Source organism: Somniosus microcephalus, chromosome 24 (genome assembly GCF_052327205.1).
Source record: "Somniosus microcephalus isolate GS21.2 chromosome 24, FLI_Smic_1.0, whole genome shotgun sequence".
Lineage (NCBI taxonomy): Eukaryota > Metazoa > Chordata > Chondrichthyes > Squaliformes > Somniosidae > Somniosus > Somniosus microcephalus.
Genome location: NC_141010.1, coordinates 34623934 through 34646676, shown reverse-complemented (window position 1 = coordinate 34646676; position 22743 = coordinate 34623934). Strand labels below are relative to the sequence as shown.

The window sequence follows — 22743 nt, the reverse complement described above, 5'->3', positions numbered from 1 at the left end:
TATCTGCTAGGAAAATGTCTATCTCTCTTTTAAATTTATTTAATGTTGCAGCTTCCACAGCTCTCTGGGGTAGCAAATTCCATAGATTTACTACCCTCTGAGTGAAGAAGTTTCTCCTCATCTCAGTTTTGAAAGGGCAGCCCCTTATTCTAAGATTATGCCCCCTAGTTCTAGTCTCACCCATCAGTGGAAACATCCTCACCGCATCCACCCGATCAAGCCCCCTCACAATCTTCTATGTTTCGATAAGATCGCCTCTCATTCTTCTGAACTCCAATGAGTAGAGTCCCAACCTACTCAACCTTTCCTCATACGTCAACCCCCTCATCTCTGGAATCAACTGAGTGAACCTTCTCTGAACCGCCTCGAGAGCAAGTATATCTTTTCTTAAATATGGAAACCAAAACTGCACGCAGTATTCCAGGTGTGGCCTCACCAATACCCTGTATAACTGCAGCAAGACTTCCCTGTTTTTATACTCCATCCCCCTTGCAATAAAAGCCAAGATTCCATTGGCCTTCCTGATCACCTGCTGCACCTGCATACTAACTTTTTGTGTTTCATGCACCAGGACCCCCAGATCCCTTTGTACTGTAGCACGTTGCAGTTTCTCTCCATTTAGATAATAACTTGCTCTTTGATTTTTTCTGCCAAAGTGCATAACCTCACACTTTCCAACATTATATTGCATCTGCCAAATCTCTGCCCACTCACTTAGCCTGTCTATGTCCTTTTGCAGGTTTTTTATGTCCTCCTCACTCACTGCTTTCCCTCCCATCTTTGTATCGTCGGCAAACTTGGATATGTTGCACTCGGTCCCTTCCTCCAAATCGTTAATATAGATTGTAAGAGTTGGGGTCCCAGCACTGACCCCTGCGGAACACCACTAGTTACTGATTGCCAGCCCGAGAACGAACAATTTATCCCAACTCTTTGTTTTCTGTTAGATAGCCAATCTTCCACCCATGCCAGTATATTACCCCCAATCCCGTGATTTTTTATCTTGATCAGTAATCTTTTGTGTGGAACCTTGTCAAATGCCTTTTGGAAGTCCAAATACACTACATCCACTGGTTCCCCTTTATCCACCCTGTATGTTACATCCTCAAAGAATTCGAGCAAATTTGTCAAACATGACTTCCCCTTCGTAAAACCATGCTGACTCTGTCCTATTAAATTATGTTTATCCAAATGCTCTGTTACTGTTTCCTTAATAATGGACTCCAACATTTTGCCAACCACATATGTTAGGCTAACTGGTCTATAGTTTCCAGCTTTTTGTCTACTTCACTTTAGCCACCCTTTTTCTTTTTATATAGCTGTAGAAACTCTTGCTATCTGTTTTTATATTTTTTGCTAGTTTACTTTCATAATCTATCTTCCCTTTCTTAATTAATCTTTTAGTTATTGTTTGCTGGCTTTTAAATGCTTCCCAATCTTCTAGCCTCCCACTAGATTTGGCTACTTTATATGCCCTTGTTTTCAGTCGAATACTATCCTTTATTACTTTACTAAGCCACGGATGGCTGTCTTTTCTTTTACTCCCTTTTCCTCAGTGGAATATATTTATCTTGAAAGATGTGAAATATCTCCTTGAATGTAGACCACTGCTCTTGTACCATCTTACACTTTAATCTGTTTTCCCAGTCCACTTTAGTCAATTCTACTCTCATACCTTCATAGTCTCCTTTATTTAAGCTTAGTACGCTGGTTTGAGATCCAACTCTCTCACCCTCCAACTGAATTTGGAATTCAACCATATTATGGTCACTCATTCCAAGGGGATCCTTTACTAGGACATTTTTTATTAATCATTACTTACATGATCCCCGTATATGATCAACCATTTTCCTATGCATCATTATAATTACCGTCTATCTGCACAAAGAATCACAGGAATGTACAGGACTGGAAAAGACCATTGATGTTCACCTGGCCAGTCCCAGTATCCAGGAAATCCCATTCAAAGGAACAGGAGGTGGTCATTCGGCCCTTCGAGCCTGTTCTGCCATTCAATTAGATCATGGTTGCTCTGTATCTTAACTCCCTACCTGCCTTGGTTCCATGCCCCTCAACACCCTGGCCTAACCAAAATCCATCAATCTGAGTTTTGAAATTTTCAATGGATATTAGAGACTGGCACATTACGGGACATTGATGCACTTAAAAAACTATTTTCGCCTCACATTACCTCTCATAGCCCTCCATCAAATATTTTGCTACATTTCAAATTTGCTGATACAGTCCCCATTGCTTCCATTAACAGTTCACTCCATTAATTTACCACCATCTGTGTAAAGTAGTTAAATACAACTTATTTATATATTGCTCAAAGATCAAGTCTACATTTAAGCAGACCACGTACATTCTTGCATTGTGTTTACCATACACTTCCTGCGTAACAATATTTACTGTATCTATTACATTCTCATGATCAATGTACCTTCAGCGTTTCTATGTATTCTGTATTCACTCTTCTGAAATGGAACACTTACGAATTCCAGGTATACTCTCTATGGGTATCTGCCGAACTCCTTCCTTGAAGCAGGTGAGGCCTGGGTAAACCTTCCGGATCTGTGCTTGCTTCCTCTCGATCAGCTTCTTTATGATCTGTATGCGAAGGAGAAATTTATTATGACTTCAATTAGAATAGACTATAAATATCGAGTACTGAAACTGTGATTGATTTGCCCAGGGCCAAAAAAGTGCTTTTGACATTTTTTTAAAAATTTGTTTATGGGATGTGGGCGTTGCTGGCAAAGCCAGAATTTATTGCCCATCCCTAATTGCCCTCAAGAAGGTGGTGGTAAGCCGCCTTCCTGAACTGCTGCAGTCCGTGTGGTGAAGGTACTGCCACAGTGCTGTTAGGTAGGGAGTTCCAGGATTTTGACCCAGTGACGATGAAGGATTGGCAATATACTTCGAAGTCAGGATGGTGTGTGACTTGGAGGGGGCGGTGTTCCCATGTGTCTGCTGCCCTTGTCCTTCTAAGTGGAAGAAGTCACAGGTTTGGGAGGTGCTGCCGAAGAAGCCTTGGCGAGTTGCTGCAGTGCATCTGGTAGATGGTACACACTGCAGCCACGGTACGCCGGTGGTGGAGGGAGTGAATGTTCAAGGTGGTGGATGGGGTGCCAATCAAGCGGGCTGTTTTGTCCTGGATGGTGTTGAGCTTCGAGTGTTGTTGGAGCTGCACTCATCCAGGCAAGTGGAGAGTATTCCATCACACTCCTGACTTGTGCCTTGTAGATGGTAGAAAGGCTTTGGGGAGTCAGGTGGTGAGACACTCGCCGCAGAATACCTAGCCTCTGACTTGCTCTTGTTGTCACAGTATTTATGTGGCGGGTCCAGTTAAGTTTCTGGTCAATGGTGATCCCCAGGATGTTGTTGGTGGGTGATTCGGCAATGGTAATGCCATTGAATGTCAAGGGGCGGTGGTTAGACTCTCGCTTGTTAGAGATAGTCATTGCCTTCTGTGGTGCAAATGTTACCTTCCACTTATTAGCCCAAGTCTGAACGTCGTCCAGGTCTTGTTGCATGCGGGCATGGACTGCTTCATTATCTGAGGAGTTGTGAATGGCACTGAACACTCTGCAGTCATCAGCGAACATCCTCATTTCTGACCTTATGGTGGAGCGAAGGTCATTGATGAAGCAGCTGAAGATGGTTGGGCCTAGGACACTGCCCTGAGGAACTCCTGCAGCGATGTCCTGGGGCTGTGATGATTGACCTTCAATCACCACAGCCATCTTCCTTTGTGCTAGTTATGACCCCAGCCAGTGGAAAGTTTTCCCCCCCGATTCCCATTCACTTCAGTTTTACTAGGGCGCCTTCATGCCACACTCGGTCAAATGCTGCCTTGACGTCAAGGGCAGTCACGCTCACTTCTCTGGAATTCAGCTCCTTTGTCCATGTTTGGACCAAGGTTGTAATGAGATCGGGAGCCGAGTGGTCTTGGCGAAACTCAAACTGGGCATCAGTGAGCAGGTTACTGGTGAGTAAGTGCCACTTGATAGCACTGTCGTTGACGCCTTCCATCACTTTGCTGATGATTGAGAGTAGACTGATGGGGCAGTAATTGGCCGGATTGGATTTGTCCTGATTTTTGTGGACAGGACATACCTGGGCAGTTTTCCACATTGTCGGATAGATGCCAGTGTTGTAGCTGTACTGCAACAGCTTGGTTGGAGGCACGGCTAGTTCTGGAGTACAAGTCTTCAGCACGATAGCCGGTATGTTGTCGGGGCCCATAGCCTTTGCTGTATCCAGTGCGCTCAGCTGTTTCTTGATATCACATGGAGTGAATCGAATTGGCTGAAGACTGGCTTCTGTGATGGTGGGGACCTCGGGAGGAGGCCGATATGGATCATCCACTCGGCACTTCTGGTTGAAGACGGTTGCAAACGCTTCAGCCTTGTCTTTTGCACTCACGTGCTGGGCTCCACCATTACTGAGGATTGGGATATTCATGGAGCCTCCTCCTCCCGTTAGTTGTTTAATGGTCCACCATCATTCACGACTGGATGCGGCAAGACTGCAGAGCTTTGATCTGATCCGTTGATTGTGGGATCGCTTAGCCTTGTCTATAGCATGCTGCTTCCGCTTTTTACCACGCATGGGAGTTGCAGCCTCCCCAGGTTGGCAACTCATTTTTAGGTACGCCTGGTGCTGCTCCTGGCATGCTCTTCTACACTCCTTATTGAACCAGGGTTGGTCCCCTGGCTTGATGGTAATGGTAGAGTGAGGGATATGCCAGGCCATGAGGTTACAGCTTGTGGTGGAATACAATTCTGCTGCTGCTGATGGCCCACAGCACCTCATGGATGCCCAGTTTTGAGCTGCGAGATCGGTTCTGAATCTATCCCATTTAGCACGGTGGTAGTGCCACACAACATGATGGAGGGTGTCCTCACTGTTCAGCTGTAGAGTATTCGGTTTGCTGTGAAAGTGTCACTAAACTGAAACATGAATCATTTTAAATGGTCTATATTATTCATTAATTATTGCCTTATTCAGTGGATGTTCCAGTTGAGAAGATCACTTTCATGGCTTCAGTACCTCCTGCACTTCAACTGTCCTTTTCCTTCTTTATGTATGAATTCTGTTGGATATGTAATGGTGCAGTCCAAAGTGCTATAGTGGTTAAACAATAATGTATTTTTTTGTCACTTGTAAGTGATGCCGACAGCAGCACAAAAAGCAGGAGGTTATCCTTTGGTTCACAACAGCAACTCTAGATAAATAAGGTCAGCAGCAGTTTCACTCACACATGGTACATTATGCTTTGCAGACTACGTTTCACTGACGGTGTGGGGGGAGGGGGGGGTTAAATTCGTACGATTTATGCAGTTTTCCTAATTTCATTAGCTGTCAGCTTTGGCTGTTTTACTGAAGCTGATAAAATATGAACACACATTAGACTCCTGTTTTTGGACAAAGTGAATCGGACATTTTCCAGCATTCTGCTGCTATAAAAACATGTTGGCACTGTCACATGATGCGGTATACCTGAACATTTCTTGTGTGTAGTACCCATTACTTATTTCGTGCATGAATCTCTGACCAATAAAACAAACAAAAATGGCAGGCAGCTATAAGCTACTTAAATTCATTTCAATAGAAATAAAGGCAAAATACTGCGGATACTGTAAATCTGAAATATAAACAGAAAATGTTGGAAATACTCAGACGGTCAGGCAGAATCTGTAGAGAGAGAAACAGAGTTGACGTTTCAGGTCGATGATCTTTTGTCACAGCTGGAAAATGTTTCAGATGCAACAGGTTTTAAGCAAGTACAGAGGCAGGGAAAGGGGGGAGGGGAGAAAAGAATATAAGAACGCAAGAAATAGGAGCAGGAGTCGGCCATTTGTCCCTCTGAGCCATTCAATAAGATCATGGCTGATCTTCTACCTCATCGCCACTTTCCTGAACTATCCCGATATCCCTTGATTCCCTTAATATGCAAAAATCTATCGATCTCTGTCTTGAATATGCTCTGGGGTAGAGAATTCCAAAGATTCACCACCCTCAGTGAAGAAATTGCTCCTCATCTCAGTCCTAAATGGCCAAACCCTTACTCTGAGATGGTGACCCCTGGTTCTGGACTCCCCAGCCAGGGGAAACATCCTCCCTGCATCTACCCTGTCAAGCCCTGCAAGAATTTTGTATGTTTCAATGAGATCACCTCTCATTCTTCTAAACTCCAGAGAATATAGGCCTAGTCTACTCAATCTCTCCTCATAGGACAATCCCCCCATCCCAGTCTGGTGAACCTTCGTTGCACTCCCTCTATGGCAAGTACAGGAAACTTTGGTTTATCCGGAGGTTAACTGTCCAGAATGCTCGATCCACCGGCAAAATTCAGGAGTCGGTTCAGTAAGTTTTTTTTCTTTTCATTGCTTTTTTTTCACCAGTCAGGCTCTGCAAGGTCTAGCTAAAGCTGTTGCTTAGCTACAGAGACGCATGCAAGCTACGGCCGACTGTTTAGAAGCTGAAAGCAACAGGGTTTGTTGCTAGATACGGAGCTCAAAAGCTCCGTATGTTTTAACATTAGCGCTGGTTTGTCCGGCAGTTTTGATGGGACGGCAACAGCTCGGTCCCGTCGGTTCCGGATATCACAAAGTTTCCTGTATATCCTTCCTTAGGTAAGGAGACAAAAACTGTACACAATACTCCAGGTGGGGTCTCACCAGGGCCCTATATAATTGCAGTAAGATGTCTTTACTCTTATACTCAAATCCTCTTGTAATAAAGGCCAACATACTGTACTATTTGCTTTCCTAATTGCTTGCTGTACCTGCAGGTTAACTTTCAGTGATTCGTGTACAAGGACACCCAGGTCCCTCTGAACACCAACATTTCCCAATCTCTCTCCATTTCAAAAATACTCTGCTTTTCTACTTTTCCGACTAAAGTGAATAACTTCACATTTCTCCACATTATATTCCATTTGCCATGTTCTTGCCCACTCACTTAGCCCGTCTATATCCCCTTGAAGCCTCCTTGCATCCTCTTCACAACTTACATTCCCACCCAGCTTTGTATCATCAGCAAACTTAGATATATTACATTTGGTCCCCTCATCCAAATAATTGATATAGATTGTGAATAGCTGAGGCCCAAGCACTGATCCTCGCGGTACCCCACTAGTTACAGCCTGCCAACCCGAAAATGACCCGTTAATTCCTACTCTCTGTTTTCTGTCTGTTAACCAATCCTCAATCCATGCTAGTATTTTACCCCCAATCCCATGAGCCCTAATTTTGTTTAATAACCTCTTGTGTGGCACCTTATCGAATGCCTTCTGAAAAAAATGGAAGGTCTGTGTAGGGTGGAAGGCTGGAGTGATTAAATGGCAAAAGGAATGAGGGTCAAGGCAAAAGGGGGTGGCAATGGGACAAATAAAGGAACAAAAGATGGGTCTAGAGGAGCTGTAAATGGCAACAGCGGAATCATTACCCAAGCCTGCTGTCCAAAAAAATGGGAGCAGTGGTTATGATCTGAAATTGAACTTGATGTTGAGTCCGGGAGGTGGTAAAAGTGCCTAATCGAAAGATGAGGTGCTGTTCCTCGAGCTTCCAATGAGCTTCATTGGAGCAGTGTAGGAGGCCGAGGACAGAGAGGTCAGAGGGGGAGTCGGGCAGAGAATTGAAACAGTAAGTGACTGGAAGCTCAGGGTCACACGTTTGGGTTGGACAGAGATGTTCAGCAAAGCGATCACCCAATCTGCATTTGGTTCCCCCAATGTAGAGACCGCAACTTGTCAAAAACTGAGTCAATTCCCCATGGCGTTGCACATAAGGAGTCAAGATCAAGTGTAGTCTTCAGGTGAAATGACATTACAGACTGGGGAATAATTGGACCAAGGAGCACAGACATTATTTTAGTCTCCATTTTAAGTCACACATTCTCTCTCTATTTTTCTGTATTTCCAGTATAAACTTCTATATCCATATTTATAATGGAAACTGTCCATATAAACTTATAAATGTAATACGCCCTCCTGCCAGTGGTAGCGTTGCAGCTCCTCCATTGGGAGGAGGATGTAATTACAGCGTGACAAGTTTACAGAGTCAGTTTTGATTATAAATGTGGACATAAGAATTTATCATTGAAAAAATGGACAAGAGGTTCATGCAGATGTAAAATTTTAAAAGATATATAAAGACTGCCCAATTAATTGTTGTTGCTGTAATTATTATAAAGAATGTTTAAATTAATAGAAAGCATTAAGTCTGGCACTGACGCCGTCTGCCCTCAAAACTCTTTAGTTCAAGTAATGCCCTGTATTGAGCACAGACATCTATTATCCTATATTACTGCGCATCCAAGTCAAAAATATAAAACTGAAGGCGTATAAGCATACAGAAATAATGCTTAAGTGGGTTTGATGGCCTTACCTCCTTCTGTTTCTTGATAATATGTGATAACTCTGTGTAAGGGATTCTAGGATTAAGCTCACATTCCATCAACGTTGCTCCTTCATAATCCTTGATGTAGCCCACATACCGGCTTTTGGGAACTTTTATATCCTTTGAAAATCCCTGTAGAGACACAGAATAAAGTATAAAAAAAGCTTTACTCAACACATGTTTTTAATGAGTCTAATGTCTTGAAGACATTAGATTTTTCTCTGTATTCTGCAAAAAAGAAAGCATCGAGTGGAAGAGCGGTACCTGCTTTTTGAAGTAACCAATGGCATATTCATCGGCATATGTCAGGAAATGCAGAATGTTGTGCTTAATGTGGTATTCTTTCAGGTGATTCATCAAATGTGTCCCATAACCCTGCCAGAAGGAAATATTAATATATAATCCAGTGCATTTACTGGTGCTTCTGTGTGGGAGCATATCATCGCACAACTTCAGCGAAAACCTCATCGTAAACTCCTCAAACTGGTGCAAAGGGGTGTGTCTCATTGAAGTTTCAACTACTCTGTTAAGAACAACAAAGTTGTCAGCCAGAATCAGGCGTGTAAAAATCAGGTTCAAAATTAAACTTCTGCCCAATAGTTCTGGAAGAGGTATTGGTAGGATGATAGACAAAACCTATAAAATCCACACCATCTGTTTTTCTCACATGATCATGATAGGTCAACAGAAAACAACAGTAACTTGAATTTATATTGCACTATTTATAAATAAATGGTCCCAAGGTATTTCACAGAGGCGTGAAGAAAAGATGGACGCTGAGCCAAAAGATGAGCTAATAGGAAGAGTAAGCAAAAAGTTTGGTCAAAGAGGTGGGCTTAAGAAGGGTTTTAAAAGGAGAGGGAGGTGGAGAGGCAGAGGGCCTTAGGGAGGGAATTACAGAGTGTGGGGCCTAGGCAGCTGAAGGCACAGTGGGGTGAGGTGGGGAATGCAAGAGGCCAGAGGCAGAAGAATGGAGAGTTCGGGTCTTTGAGAGGTTGTAGTGCTGGAGGAGGTTACAGAAATAGGGAGGGAAAAGCCATGGTGAGATTTAAACACAAATATAAGAATTTTAATTTAATGCATTGGGGAACCAGGAGAAAGTGTAGGTCAGTGAGGACAGGGGTAATGGGCAAGCAGTGCAATGCAGTAGAGTTTTGGATGTGCTGAATTTATGGAAGGGTAGAGGATGATAAAGGCCAGCCTAGAGAGCATTGGAATAAGCGAGTTTGGAGTTGACGAGGCATGACTGAAGGTTTCAGCAGTAAATGGGCTGAGGTAGGGGCAGAGCCAGGCAATGGCAGAGGTGTATGCAGGCAGTTCTAGGATGGAGAGGATCTGGGGTTGGATCTTAGTTCCGGCTTGAATAGGATGCTAAGGTTGTGAACAGTTTGTATCACCTTGAGACTATGGCCAGGGACGGAGTCAAAAATGATAGCTTCGGTCTCCCCACAGTTTAGCGACAAGCAATCTGACGGCATAGAGGCACTGGGAGGGATCAAGAGAGGTAGTGCTGGGTATCATCAGCATACACATGGAAGCTGGACCCATGTCTACAGATGCCAAGGAGCAGCATGTAGATGAGGAAGATGAGGGAGTTGAGGATAGATCAGAGGGGTGCTCCAAAGGTGACCGTGCAGGGGTAGGGATGCGTTGACTATGATTGGATAGGTTTACATAGGATATACAGCACAGAAATAAGCCATTCGGCCCAACCAGTCCATGTCGGCGTTTATGCTCCACTCGCACCTCCTCCCTTATCAGCATAACCCTCTATTCCCTTCTCCCTCATTTGCTTGTCTAGCCTCCCCTTAAATGCATCGATACTATTTGCTTCAACCACTCCCTGTGGTAGTAAGTTCCACATTCTCACCACTCTCTGGGAGGAAGTATCTTCTGAATTCCCTATTTGATCTTTTGGTGACTATCATATATTGATGGCCTCTAGTTTTGCTCTTCCCCACAAGTGAAAACATTCTCTCTGTATCTACTATCAAAACCTTTCATGATTTTAAAAGACCTCTATTAGGTCACCCCTTAGCCTTCTCTTTTCAAGAGAAAAGAGACCCAGCCTGTTCATCCTTTCCTGATAGGTATACCCTCGCATTTCTGGTATCATCCTTGCAAATCTTTTTTGCACCCTCTCCAGTGCCTCTATATCCTTTTTATAATCTGGCAGCCGGAACCGCAGTACTCAAAGTGTGGTCTAACCAAGGTTCAATACAAGTTTAGCATAACTTCTCTACTTTTCAATTCAATCCCTCTAGAAATAAGCCCTAGTGCTTGGTTTGCTTTTTTTTTTAAATGGCCTTGTTAACCTGTGTCACTACATTCAGTGATTTGTGTATTTGTACTCCGAGATCCCTTTGCTCTCTACCCCACTAATATGTGACCTCCCTATTTTTCTCACCAAAATGCAATACCTCACATTTATCGGTGTTGAATTTCATTTGCCAATTATATGCCCATTCTTCAAATTTATTAATGTCTTCTTGTAATTTGTTGCAGTCCTCCTCAGTATTGACTATCCACCCACCCACCCCCCCCCAAATTTGGTGTCCTGTGCAAATTTAAAAATTGTGTTTTTGATTCTACAGTCTAAATTGTTAATATAAATTGTGAAGTGGTCCCAGCACTGATCCTTGTGGAACACCACTACCCACCTTCTGCCACTCTGAACAGCTATCCTTTACCCCTACTCTCTGCTTTCTGTCTTGATGCCAACTAGTTATCCATTCTGCTATTTGCCCTGACTCCGCATGCTCTGACCTTATTCATTCGTCTATTACGTGGTACCTTATCAAAGGCCTTGTAAAATCTAGATAAATGACACATCTACTGCATTACCCTTGTCTACTCTCTGTTACCTCCTCAAAAAATTCAATGAGGTTGGTCAAGCAAGACTTTCCCTTTTGAAATCCATGCTGACTATTCATTATTATATTTTTGGTTTCTAGATGTTCTTCTATTTTCTCCTTTAGTAGGGATTCCATTATTTTTCCTACCACCGATGTTAAGCTGATTGGTCTATAGTTCCCTGGACATGTTCTATCTCCCTTCTTAAATGTAGGTATTATGTTAGCTATCCACCAGTCCTCAGACACTACACCTTGTTCTAACAAATTATTAATTATGTGTAGTAATGCCTCTGCTATCTCTTCCCTAGATTCTTTTAAAATGCGTAGATGCAATCCATCCGGACCAGGGATTTTATCCTCTTTGAGTTTCATTAGTTTATTTAATATTTCTCCTCTTTTTATTTTAAATGCAGTTATATTATTTCTAATCTCATCATCCGATGTCATCTCCACCTGTTCTATCTCTCTGGTAAATACTGAAGCAAAGTAATTATCTAATATTTCTGCCATCTCTCTATCGCTGCCTGTGATATTGTACTGTTCATGCCTTAGTGGCCCTATTCACATCTCGACTTTCCTTTTTTTAATTTATGTGCCTGTAAACTATTTAATATTTTGTTTTATGTTCCTTCATAATTTAATTTCATAGATCCTGTTTGCCTTTCCAATTGTGTTTTTTTTACTTCTTTCCTAATCCTATTCTCTGTCATGCTGTCCCCTGCTGTCCATGCACTCAGTGTATGCCTCTTTCCTTAATCAATTTTTCCCCATGTCTTTAATCATCCATGGTGTCTCATTAGTGTTTAGCTTGTTCTTGTTTTTTTAAACGGAATATATTTTCCCCAGACTCTGTTGAACACCGTTTTAAATATTTCTCACTGCTGTTCTACATCATTGTTTACAAATATTGTTGTCCATTTTATTTTCCCAAGTTCTATTCTCAGCCCCGCTAAATCGGCTTTTCTCCAATCTATTACCCTGGTCTTCGTTATACTTATGTCCTTCTCAATTATTATCTTAAAGCAAATTATATGATAGTCACTATTGCCTAGATGTTCCCCTATTTTTACTTTTATTTGCTCTGGTTCATTCCCCATTACTAGATCCAATAGCGAATCCTCCCTTGTTGGGCTTCTTACATATTGGGTTAGAAAGGAGTCCTGTACACATTGTAGGAACTCCATTCCCTTATCCTCTTTATACCTACCTCTTCTGGCCAATTAATATTGAGGTAGTTGAAACCCCCCATGTTTTTTACTCATTTCCCTAATTTGTTTGCATAGTTCTTCCTCCACCTCACTTTCACTATTCGGTGGTCTGTAGACTTCCCCATTAGTGTGATTGATCCTTTATTATCTTTTATCTCTATCCACACGGATTCTAGTTTTGTCGTGCCGATAACTGCGTCACTTTTTTCTACTGCCATTATGTTATCCCTAATAAGTACAGCTACTCCACCTCCCCTTTTCCCCCCTCTATCTTTTCTAAATATGTTAAACCCTGCAATGTTTAATTCCCAGTCCTGACTTTTCTGTAGCCATGTCTCAGTAATCCCTATGTCTAGTTCCACGCAAGGTATTATTGCCTCCAGTTTCCCTGTTTTATTACGGACACTGTGTGCACTGCTGTACAGACAGTTCAACTCATGTTTAATAGCAGTTCTTCTCATTTTATTTTAAACCATCTTTTTACACTCCTGTTCTACAACACTTTATTCCCTGGCCATCAATGTCCTCCCTTACTTTATTCTTTCCTATGCTCTCCTTTCCTGTTTTGTTTATAATTAGGCAAGTGTGAAATCAAACAAGGGCAATCTCAGTGAGCTGGAAAATGGAGTAGAGGTGTTAGAAAAGGATGGCGTGGTCAACCATTTCAAAAGCTGCACAGAAGTCGAGGAGGGATAATGCACCACAGTCACAGAGAATATAGTTTGTGACTTTGTTTAGGGATGTTTTGGTGCTGTGGGATGGGGAGAGAGGGGCATGGATCGAAGAGTATGACAACCATATCAGTTTCTTGTTTTTGTTGAAACTTGTACAAATGACATGCCACATCACCGTGATCCTTGACAAACATGTCTGGATAAACGTCAATTGCATCAACATTCCTTGTACAGAATTCCCAGCCGTGTGAGCATTCCTTTGAAAAGGTTAATGTTCCCTTCCCCTGCTCCCTCTAAGATACAATATGTGTACTCAGTTCTTTCAATATTGAATACTAATGGCCTGAAACTGATAAGGATATTGAATGATCTGTCAAATCTTGTACAGTGTGTATCTCCTTAGAGGGGAGATAGCCAATGTTTAAAATGTATGCGGTTTTAAAATGCATAACATCTCTACTTTGGAGCCACAATTTGTTCTAGATGTTGACAGCTGATGGCATTGTTTTCTTTTACTGTTTGCATACAGGCCTGTGGGCACTGTGTTGAATAACTGCTTTGTGTGAGCTATGTTGTGTATTATGCAAAGTTTAGAATAAGCTTTTTGGTTTGAATCAAACACTGATAATGGACTTGGGGAAAGAGGAAAGAAGAAGTTAGCAGGAATTATTAAGTCTGACTGCCATGAATCATGTTAACTCCGACCCTTTACACTGTCACCTTGCTTAAATTTCATGCATGATGCATAATTGTAACTACTGTAATAAAAAAGTACCTAGTATAAAGACGCAACACCCACATTACATATTCACAGTGGACTCCCAGCACTATTAGCGCCCTTTTATAGATGGTCTACTTGGGGATGGAGGGGAGAAGAGGAGACAAGGGATTGTGTGGGGGGGGGGGGGGGTGAAGGAAGAGAGAGACAAACCTTTCAGGAGTGAAATTAGGAAACACTTCTACACAAAGGGTGGTAGAATTTGGAACTCTCTTCCGCAAATGGCAATTGATGCTAGATCAATTGTTAATTTTAAATCTGAGATTGATAGATTTTTGTTAACCAAAGATGTTAAGGGATATGGACCAAAGGCAGGTACTGTATATGGATTTCGGTCGCAGATCAGCCATGATCTCACTGAATGGCAGAAAAGGCTCGAGGGGCTAATTGACCTACACCTGTTCCTATGACAGACAGAGATATTACAGAAGTTGATGCATAGAGCTGTAGTGAGTGCTAATGGTGGCAAAGACCATATGTACAAGGACATTATATTTGGATATAAACAAATCAAAGAGCAACAAACAAATTTAAAATACTGGAACTCTTAAAATAACTTTTATAACCTTGTGTTTGACTATATATTGGTGAATGCTAATGAATGAATTTAATTGTAGGATTACTCAGATTTAAGGCAACATGAGCTTGGTAATAAATAATTTCAGAAGTAATGGCTACAGTTACTAACAATTCTGTCTCAAGATCTTATTTGAAACCTGATGACTCATTTCCATACAACGTGCTATGGATTGTAACCAAGATGTAATCTCTCTCACTTCTATGTACTGTAGTCTTTTGCATTATTATTAGGAATCACTGGCATACACGCCAGGGAATTATTCCTTACCTTCACCTGCTCGTTGGACGTTACAGCACAAAATACAATCTCTGTGAATCCTTGGGTGGGGAACATCCTGAAACATATCCCTCCAATGACTCGACCATCCTTAATCAGGGCCAGGGTCTTGTGCTTTCTGCAGTAACAGGATGCACCACACAACAGACTTTGTTTGAAACTGGGTTTGGAAAGTTTATTTAAACATAATAAGACATTTTATTTTTTGTTTTAGTACATTCAGATTTTAAAAATTACTTGGGATACCTACATAAATAACAGGGAAACTCTCGCTGGTCCCTGTTTGAGGAAACACAATCTAAAATGTCACCACAAATTACAATTTGAAGCTGTAATCAAGATAGATACACAGCCCAGTAAATCCTTGATTATTTTTGCTCTCAATTTCAAACACTCTCATTTCAATGAGCCACATTCCAGGACATTTCACTTAGGTCATAGAGGCACAGGAGGCGGCCATTTGGCCCATCGAGTCTGTGCCAGCTCTCTGTGAAAACAGATACTGGGTAAAATTCCTTTGCTTGTGAAGTGTAACAACAACGAAAATATGTTTGTGAAGGCTACCTGTTCTCTGGAAAAATAGTAAATGTGTTCCAAATAAATACATTTACAATTTCATTTGAAATAAACCAGAATGATTCCTGCTTCCAGGTATGAACAAAATTTCAAAATTGCTCACACGCAAGTTCATTGAATAATTTAATTTTGTGACCAAAAACAAAATGATGTACATCTTTTAACCTTACAGCACGTACAACTTCTAAAGCACAATGCCTTACATTTTCTAATACTTTTACTAGAACACACATATTAGAAAAGTTAATTTCTATTTAAAACTTGACAACAGTATTTGTGAAAGAGCGCTGAATCTTTTAAGTGCTCTAAATGTACTCACGGATCAAAGACAAGCCTTGTGATGTACTCTTTTGGCATCCGTGGTAACTGATGTGAGAAAACATTTTGTAAGCCAACCAACCACATCATTATTTTCTTGTTTGATCTCTGAGAAAGTGAGTTTCCTATGACATGAAATTCAATGACACCTCTCCGCTCCTCCAGACGTGCTGCTTCATCGCGAGCTGCATTTGCAGACAACAAATTTGTCTAAAAGAAACCCAAAAATAAAAGATGCATTGAAATTCTTGACGGTCAACTGACATGGTTTCAACTCTCCTAGAGTCGGCTCAATACATTCTCATCTGCCAAAACTTTCTTAGAGAGGTTTGTTTCGGAGCAAAAACAAAAAAACTGATGTCCTAGTACAGAAATACTGTTGCAGTCTTATTTGAACAATTAAGCAAATACAGGAAACTTTCGATTAACCGGCACCTAAATAACCGGAAATCTCGGTTAACCGGCAAAATTCAGGAGTAGGTTCAGGTAACTTTTATTACTTGCCTTCCTCCATCTGTTGCTGTGCAAGGGTGTGGCTGCAGCTGTTGCTAAGCTACAGAGACGCTTGCAACTTGTGGCCATTGTTCTGAACCTGTTGCTAAGCAACAGGGTTTGTTGCTTTATATGGAGCTCTCAGCTCCGTATCTTTTACTATAGCTTTCGGTTATCCGGAATTTTTGATGAACCGGCACGTCGGTCCCGTCCGTGCCGGATAAAAAAAAGTTTCCTGTACTCAGGAAACAAGATGTGGTAGCTTCAAATTACCTATGTGCTGAGCACAGCGTGTTTGTAAATTAAAGCAACACATCCTGATTATAATTTCCCACATACCAAGTTCTTTATTCAGAGGAAGCTAAACACACCCACTGAGGGGAAAAAATTAAAGGCTGTGCCACCTTGAACACCTTCAATTGCCCAGTTACTGAGCAGCATTGGCAAAAATATGGGAGTAAATCGTGGTGGAGAGGAACAAAAATTTGCATCAAAGTTTTAAAAAAGACTGTTCTGGGATGTTGATATGACCAAATTCTAATACTAGTACAAAAGCAAAATACTGCAGATGCTGGAAATCTGAAATAAAAACAGAAAATGCTGGAAATACTCAGCGGGTCAGGCAACGTCTTTGGAGAGAGAAACAAGAGTTAACGTTTTAGGACGATGACCTTTCGTCAGAACTGGAAGAAGTTAGAAACTTAACAGGTTTTAAGCAAATACAGAGGCAGGGAAGGGGGGAGGGGAGGAAAGAACAAAAGGGAAGGTCTATGATAGGGTGGAAGGCAGGAGAGATTAAATGATAAAAGAGGTGATGGTGCGAGGCAAAAGGGGGTTGTAATGGGAACAAAGAAACAAAAGATGGGTCTAGAGGAGCTGTAAATGGCAACAGAGGAATCATTACCAACAGCTGCTGTCCAAAAAAGAGAGCAGTGGTTATGGTCTGAAATTGTTGAACTCAATGCTGAGAGTGGAAGGTTGCAAAGTGCCTAATTGAAAGATGAGGTGCTGTTCCCCAAGTTTACGTTGATCTTCATTAGAACAGTGTAGGAGGCCGAGGACAGAGAGGTCATAGTGGGAGTGGGGCAGGGAATTAAAATGACTAGCGACCGGAAGCTCAGGGTCACACTTGCGGACTGAACGGAGGTGTTCCGTACAGCAAATCACACAATCTACATTTGGTCTCCCCAGTGTAGCGGAGACCGCATCGTGAGGAGTGAATAAAGTATACTAAATTGAAAGTAGTACAAGTAAATCGCTGTTTCACCTGGAAGGACTATTTGGGGCCCTGGACGGTGGGAAGGGAGAAGGTAAAAGGGCAGGTGTTGCATCTCCTGCGCTTGTATGGGAAGGTCCCGTGGGAGGAAGAGGGGGTTTCGGGTGTGACTGAAGAGTGGGCCAGAATGTCACGGAGGGAGCTGCCCCTTCGGGATACTGAAAGGGGAGGGGAGGAGATGATGTGTTTGATGGTGGTATCACGCTATAGGTGGCGAAAATGGCAGAGGATGATCTGTTGAATGTGGAGGCTGGTGGGGTGGAAGGGGAGGACAAGAGGAACCCGATCATGGTTCTGGGAGGGAGAAGGGGTGAGAGCAGAAGTGCGGGAAATGGGACGGACACGGTCGAGAGCCCAGTGAACCATGGTGGAGGGGAATCCCCAGTTGAGGAAAAAGGAAGACATATTGAAAGCACTAGTGTGGAAGGCAGCATCGTCAGAACAGTTGCAATGGAGACGGAGAAACTGGGAGAATGGAATGGAGTCCTTAAAGGAAGCGGGATGGGGGGGAAGTGTAATCAAGGTAGCTGTGTGAGTCAGAGGGCTTATAGTAGATATTGGTCGACAGCCTATCCCCAGTAATGGAGATAGAGAAGTCAAGAAAGGGAAGGGGGAGTTGGAGATGGACCATGTGAAGGTGAGGAAGAGTGGAAATTGGAAACAAAGTTGATGACATTTTCCACTTCGGGGCGAGTGCAGGAAACGGCATCAATATAATCATCAATGTACCGGAAAAAGAGGTGAGGGAGCGGACCCGAGTAGGACTGGAACAAAGAATTTTCCACATATCTCACGAAAAGGCAGGCATAGCTAGGACCCATATGGGCTCCCATAGCAACACCTTTTATTTGGAGGAAGTGAGTGGAGTCAAAGTTCAGCAAGGCAGAGGAGGATTGTGGTGGATGGGAACTGGTTGGGTCTCTGCTCAAAGAAGAAGCAGAGCGCCCTTAGGCCATCCTGGTGGGGATGGAGGTGCAGAGGGATTGGATGGCCATGGTGAAAAGGAGACAGTTAGGGCCAGGAAACTGGAAACTGTTAAAGTGGCGGAGGGCATCAGAAGAGTCGCGGATGTAGGTGGGAAGAGACTGGACAAGGGGAGAAAAAAGAGTCGAGATAGGCGGCATCACAACTGATCCTAATCCAGCCTTAACCAATATCCATTCACATGTGCTTCCAGGACTGGAAGCTTTGGCTGCTATTCCCTTCCTTGGACAGAAGCGATGAGTCTAGTACAGGAAACTTTGTGCTATCTGGAGGTGAGCTATCCAGCAATCTGGAGCCACCGGCAAAAATCAGCAGCCGTTTTTTATTCTTTTTGTTTGTTTTTTTTTGTTTGAACAGTCAAGCTGTGCAAGGTCTGTAGCTATAGCAACAGCTTCAGCTAGAGCTTGCAGGCCACACCTGAGTGTTTAGAAGCTGTTGCTAAGCAACAGTGTTTGTTGTCAAATACGGAGATAAGAATCTCCGTATCTCTCAACATTAACTCTGGAGAGTACGGCAGTTTTGAGGCAACAGCAGCAGCTCGGTCCCGTGGGTGCTGGATAGCACAAAGTTTCCTGTATATGGACAAATGACTTGCTGCATGCATTTCATTGGGCCGTATTTTGCAACCCCCACGGGTGCGTACGATGTGTGCACGTGCCCAAAGGGTCCGCGCAAGTTCCAGGTTTAGGCATGCGAAGAATTCTCTTGACAGATCATCCGCATCCGCGGGAGATGGGTCTCTGTGGGTGGAGAGTTGTGCTCCGCCCACTGAACGTCTGTCAAATTCTTATGCCTACTTTTACCAGCATTGGAGTTTTTAAAAATAGAAAAATAAAATGTTCTCACTCATTTGTAAATTAAAAATACTCTTCAAAAAGGTAAGTTTATTTTCAGCCTCGTAATTAAATGGCATTTTAATTCGTTTTAAATATGTAATTAAAAAAAACATTATTTCATGTGTTGGTGTATTTAAGTGATTCCCATTCATACTTATGACACTTCCGTACGTACAGAACTGTCAAATGTATGAACGGGAATCCCTTCTTTTATTGGTTGGGCCGGCCCACGCAATCCCAGGAGTGCCGATGAACCGCTTGCGCCCCTGGGATACGTGGGTATCTACCCGCGCGGACCTGGAAAGGCCCAGGATCGCAAGCTTCCGTACCTCCTGGGCCACCAGGTACTTCCGTAGACATTTTGCAGGTCGGAGGCGTCCGCCCGCGGGAAGCCGCCGATCGCAAAGAGTCATACATACAGTTATACAGCACAGAAAGAGGCCCTTCGGCCCATCGTGTCTCTGCCGGCCATCAAGCCCTATCTATTCTAATCCCATTTTCCAACACTTGGTCCGTAGCCTTGAATGTTATGGCATTTCAAGTGCTCATTTAAATGCTTCTTGAATGTTGAGAGTTCCTGCCTCTACCACCCTTTCAGGCAGTGAGTTCCAGATTCCAACCACTCTCTGGGTGAAAAAGTTTTTCCTCAAATCCCCTCTAAACCTCCTGCCCTTACCTTGAAACTATGCCCCCTGGTTACTGACCCCTCTACTAAAGGGAAAAGTTCCTTTCTATCTACCCTATCTATGCCCCTCATAATTTTGTACACCTCAATCAGGGCCCCCTCAGCCTTCTCTGCTCTAATGTAAGAAGTCACACAACACCAGGTTATAGTGCACTGTTGGACTATAACCTGGTGTTGTGTGACTTCTTACATTTGTCCACCCCAGTCCAACTCCGGCATCTCCACACCATTCTCTGCTCTAAGGATAACAACCCCAGCCTGTCCAGTCTCTCTTCATAGCTGAAACGCTCCAGCCCAGGTAACATCCTGGTGAATCGCCTCTGCACCCTTTCCAATGGAATCACATCCTTCCTATAGTGTGACGACCAGAACTGCACACTATATTCCAGCTGTGGCCTAACTAGCGTTTTGTACAGCTCCATCATAACCTCCCTGCTCTTATATTCTATGCCTCGGCTAATGAAGGCAAGTATCCCATATGCCTTCTTAACCACCTTATCTACCTGTCCTGCTGCCTTCAGGGATCTATGTACATGCACACCAAGGTCCCTCTGATCCTCTGTCCCACCATTCATTGTGTATTCCCTTGCCTTGTTAGTCCTCCCAAAATGCATCACCTCAAACTTTTCAGGGTTAAATTCCATTTGCCACTGTTCTGCCCCTCTGACCAACCCGTCTATATCGTCCTGTAGCCTGAGGCTTCCCTCTTCGCTATTTACCACTCCACCAATTTTCATGTCATCTGCGAACATACGGGTCATACCTCCTACATTCATATCTAAATCATTAATGTACACTACAAACAGCAAGGGACCCAGCACCGATCCCTGCGGTACACCACTGGACACAGGCTTCCAGTCACAAAAACAACCTTCGATCATCACCCTCTGCCTCCTGCCATTAAGCCAATTTTGGATCCAATGTGCCAAATTGCCCTGGATCCCATGTGCTCTTACCTTCTTGACCAGTCTCCCATGTGAGACTTTGTCAAAAGCCTTACTGAAGTCCATGTAGACTACATCAACTGCACTATCCTCATCCAGACATCTAGTCACCCCCTCGAAAAATTCAATCAAATTGGTTAGACATGATCTCCCCCTGACAAAGCCATGCTGACTATCCTTGATTAATCCTTGCCTCTCCAAGTGGAGACTAATTCTGTCCCTCAGAATTTTTCCAATAATTTCCCAACCACTGATGTTAGGCTCACTGGCTTGTAATTCCCTGGTTTATCCCTACTACCCTTCTTGAATAATGATACTACATTAGCTGTCCTCCAGTCATCTGGTACCTCCTCTGTGGCCAGAGAGGTTCTGAAAATTTGTGTCAGAGCCCCTGCAATCTCCTCCCTTGCCTCACACAGCAGCCTGGGATACATCTCGTCTGGGCCTGGGGATTTATCCACTTTTAAGCCCGCTAAAACCGCCAGTACCGCCTCCCTCTCAATGCTAATTTGTTCAAGTATATCACAATCCCCCTGCCTGATTTCTATGCCTACATCGTCCTTCTCCATAGTGAACACAGATGCAAAATATTCATTTAAAACCTCACCTACATCTTCCGGCTCTACACACAGATTACCACTTTGGTCCCTAATGGGCCCTACTCTTTCCCTGGTTATCCTCTTGCCCTTAATATACTTATAAAACACCTTGGGATTTTCCTTTATTTTGCCCGCCAGTGTTTTTTCATGCCCCCTCTTCGCTCTCCTAATTGTTTTTTAAGTACCCCCCTGCACTTTCTATACTCTTCTAGGGCTTCCACTGTTTTTAGTCCTTTGTATCTGCCAAAAGCCTCCCTTTTTTTCCTAATCTATTCTTGTATATCCCTTGACATCCAGGGTTCCCTGGACTTGTTGGTCCCACCCTTGACCTTTACGAGAACATGTTGGCGTTGTACTCTCTCTATTTCCTTTCTGAATGACTCCCACTGCTCTGATGTGGATTTTCCTACAAGTAACTGATCCCAGTCCACTTTGGCCACATCCTGCCTTATCATATTAAAATCGGCCTTCCCCCAATTTAGAACCTTTATTTCCGGTCCATCTTTGTCCTTTTCCATGACTACCTTAAATCTTACCGAATTATGGTCACCGTCACCAAAATGCTCTACTACTGACACTTCTACCACTTGCCCGGCTACATTCCCTAGAATTAGGTCCAGTACCACCCCCTCTCTTGTAGGACTTTCTACATGCTGGCTCAAAAAGCTCTCCTGGATGCACTTTAAGAATTCTGCACCCTCTAAGCCTTTCACACTCTGACTATCCCAATTAATATTGGGGAAGTTGAAATCCCCCACTATTATTACCCTATTATTTTCGCACTTCTCTGAGATTTGCCTACATATCTGTTCCTCTATCTCCCCCCTGACTGTTTGGGGGCCTATAGTACACTCCCAGCAAAGTGCTTGCCCCCTTTTTGTTTTTAAGTTCTACCCATATGGCCTCATTAGAGGAACCTGCTAAGATATCATCCCTCCTTACTGCAGTAATTGACTCCTTGATGAATATTGTGACACCCCCTCCTCTTTTACACCCCCCCGTCTCACCTGAAGATTCTATACCCCGGAATGTTGAGCTGCCAGTCCTGCACCTCCCTCAACCATGTCTCTGTGATAGCAACAATATCATACTCCCATGTGTTCATCAACACCTTCAATTCAGCTGCCTTACTCGCAAGACTCCTTGCATTAAAATAAATGCCATCCAGCCTTGCCATACTCCCTTGTGCCATTACATATTTGCTCTGCCTTCCAGACAGTCTCGTTTTTTCCTCTATATTTGGCTGTGCATCAC

General features: G+C 43.1%; 1 protein-coding gene across 2 annotated transcripts in view; it reads right to left on the bottom strand.

The window, feature by feature from the left end:
- Nucleotides 1-22743, bottom strand: part of kat2a (K(lysine) acetyltransferase 2A) — a 65254-nt gene that overhangs the window by 8315 nt on the left and 34196 nt on the right. Inside the window, exons 10-14 of one of the 2 annotated variants that reach the window (XR_015073460.1) lie at nucleotides 15675-15883; nucleotides 14771-14897; nucleotides 8673-8783; nucleotides 8397-8540; nucleotides 2444-2610 (exon numbers count right to left, since the gene is read on the bottom strand). Coding sequence is in view for 1 of the 2 variants with exons in the window: in XM_085966477.1 (XP_085822603.1) it covers nucleotides 2496-2610; nucleotides 8397-8540; nucleotides 8673-8783; nucleotides 14771-14897; nucleotides 15675-15883 (706 nt within the window). In the remaining variant the exon portion in view is untranslated. The remainder of the gene's footprint in view (nucleotides 1-2443; nucleotides 2611-8396; nucleotides 8541-8672; nucleotides 8784-14770; nucleotides 14898-15674; nucleotides 15884-22743) is intronic. The other variant, XM_085966477.1, reaches the window with a different exon arrangement.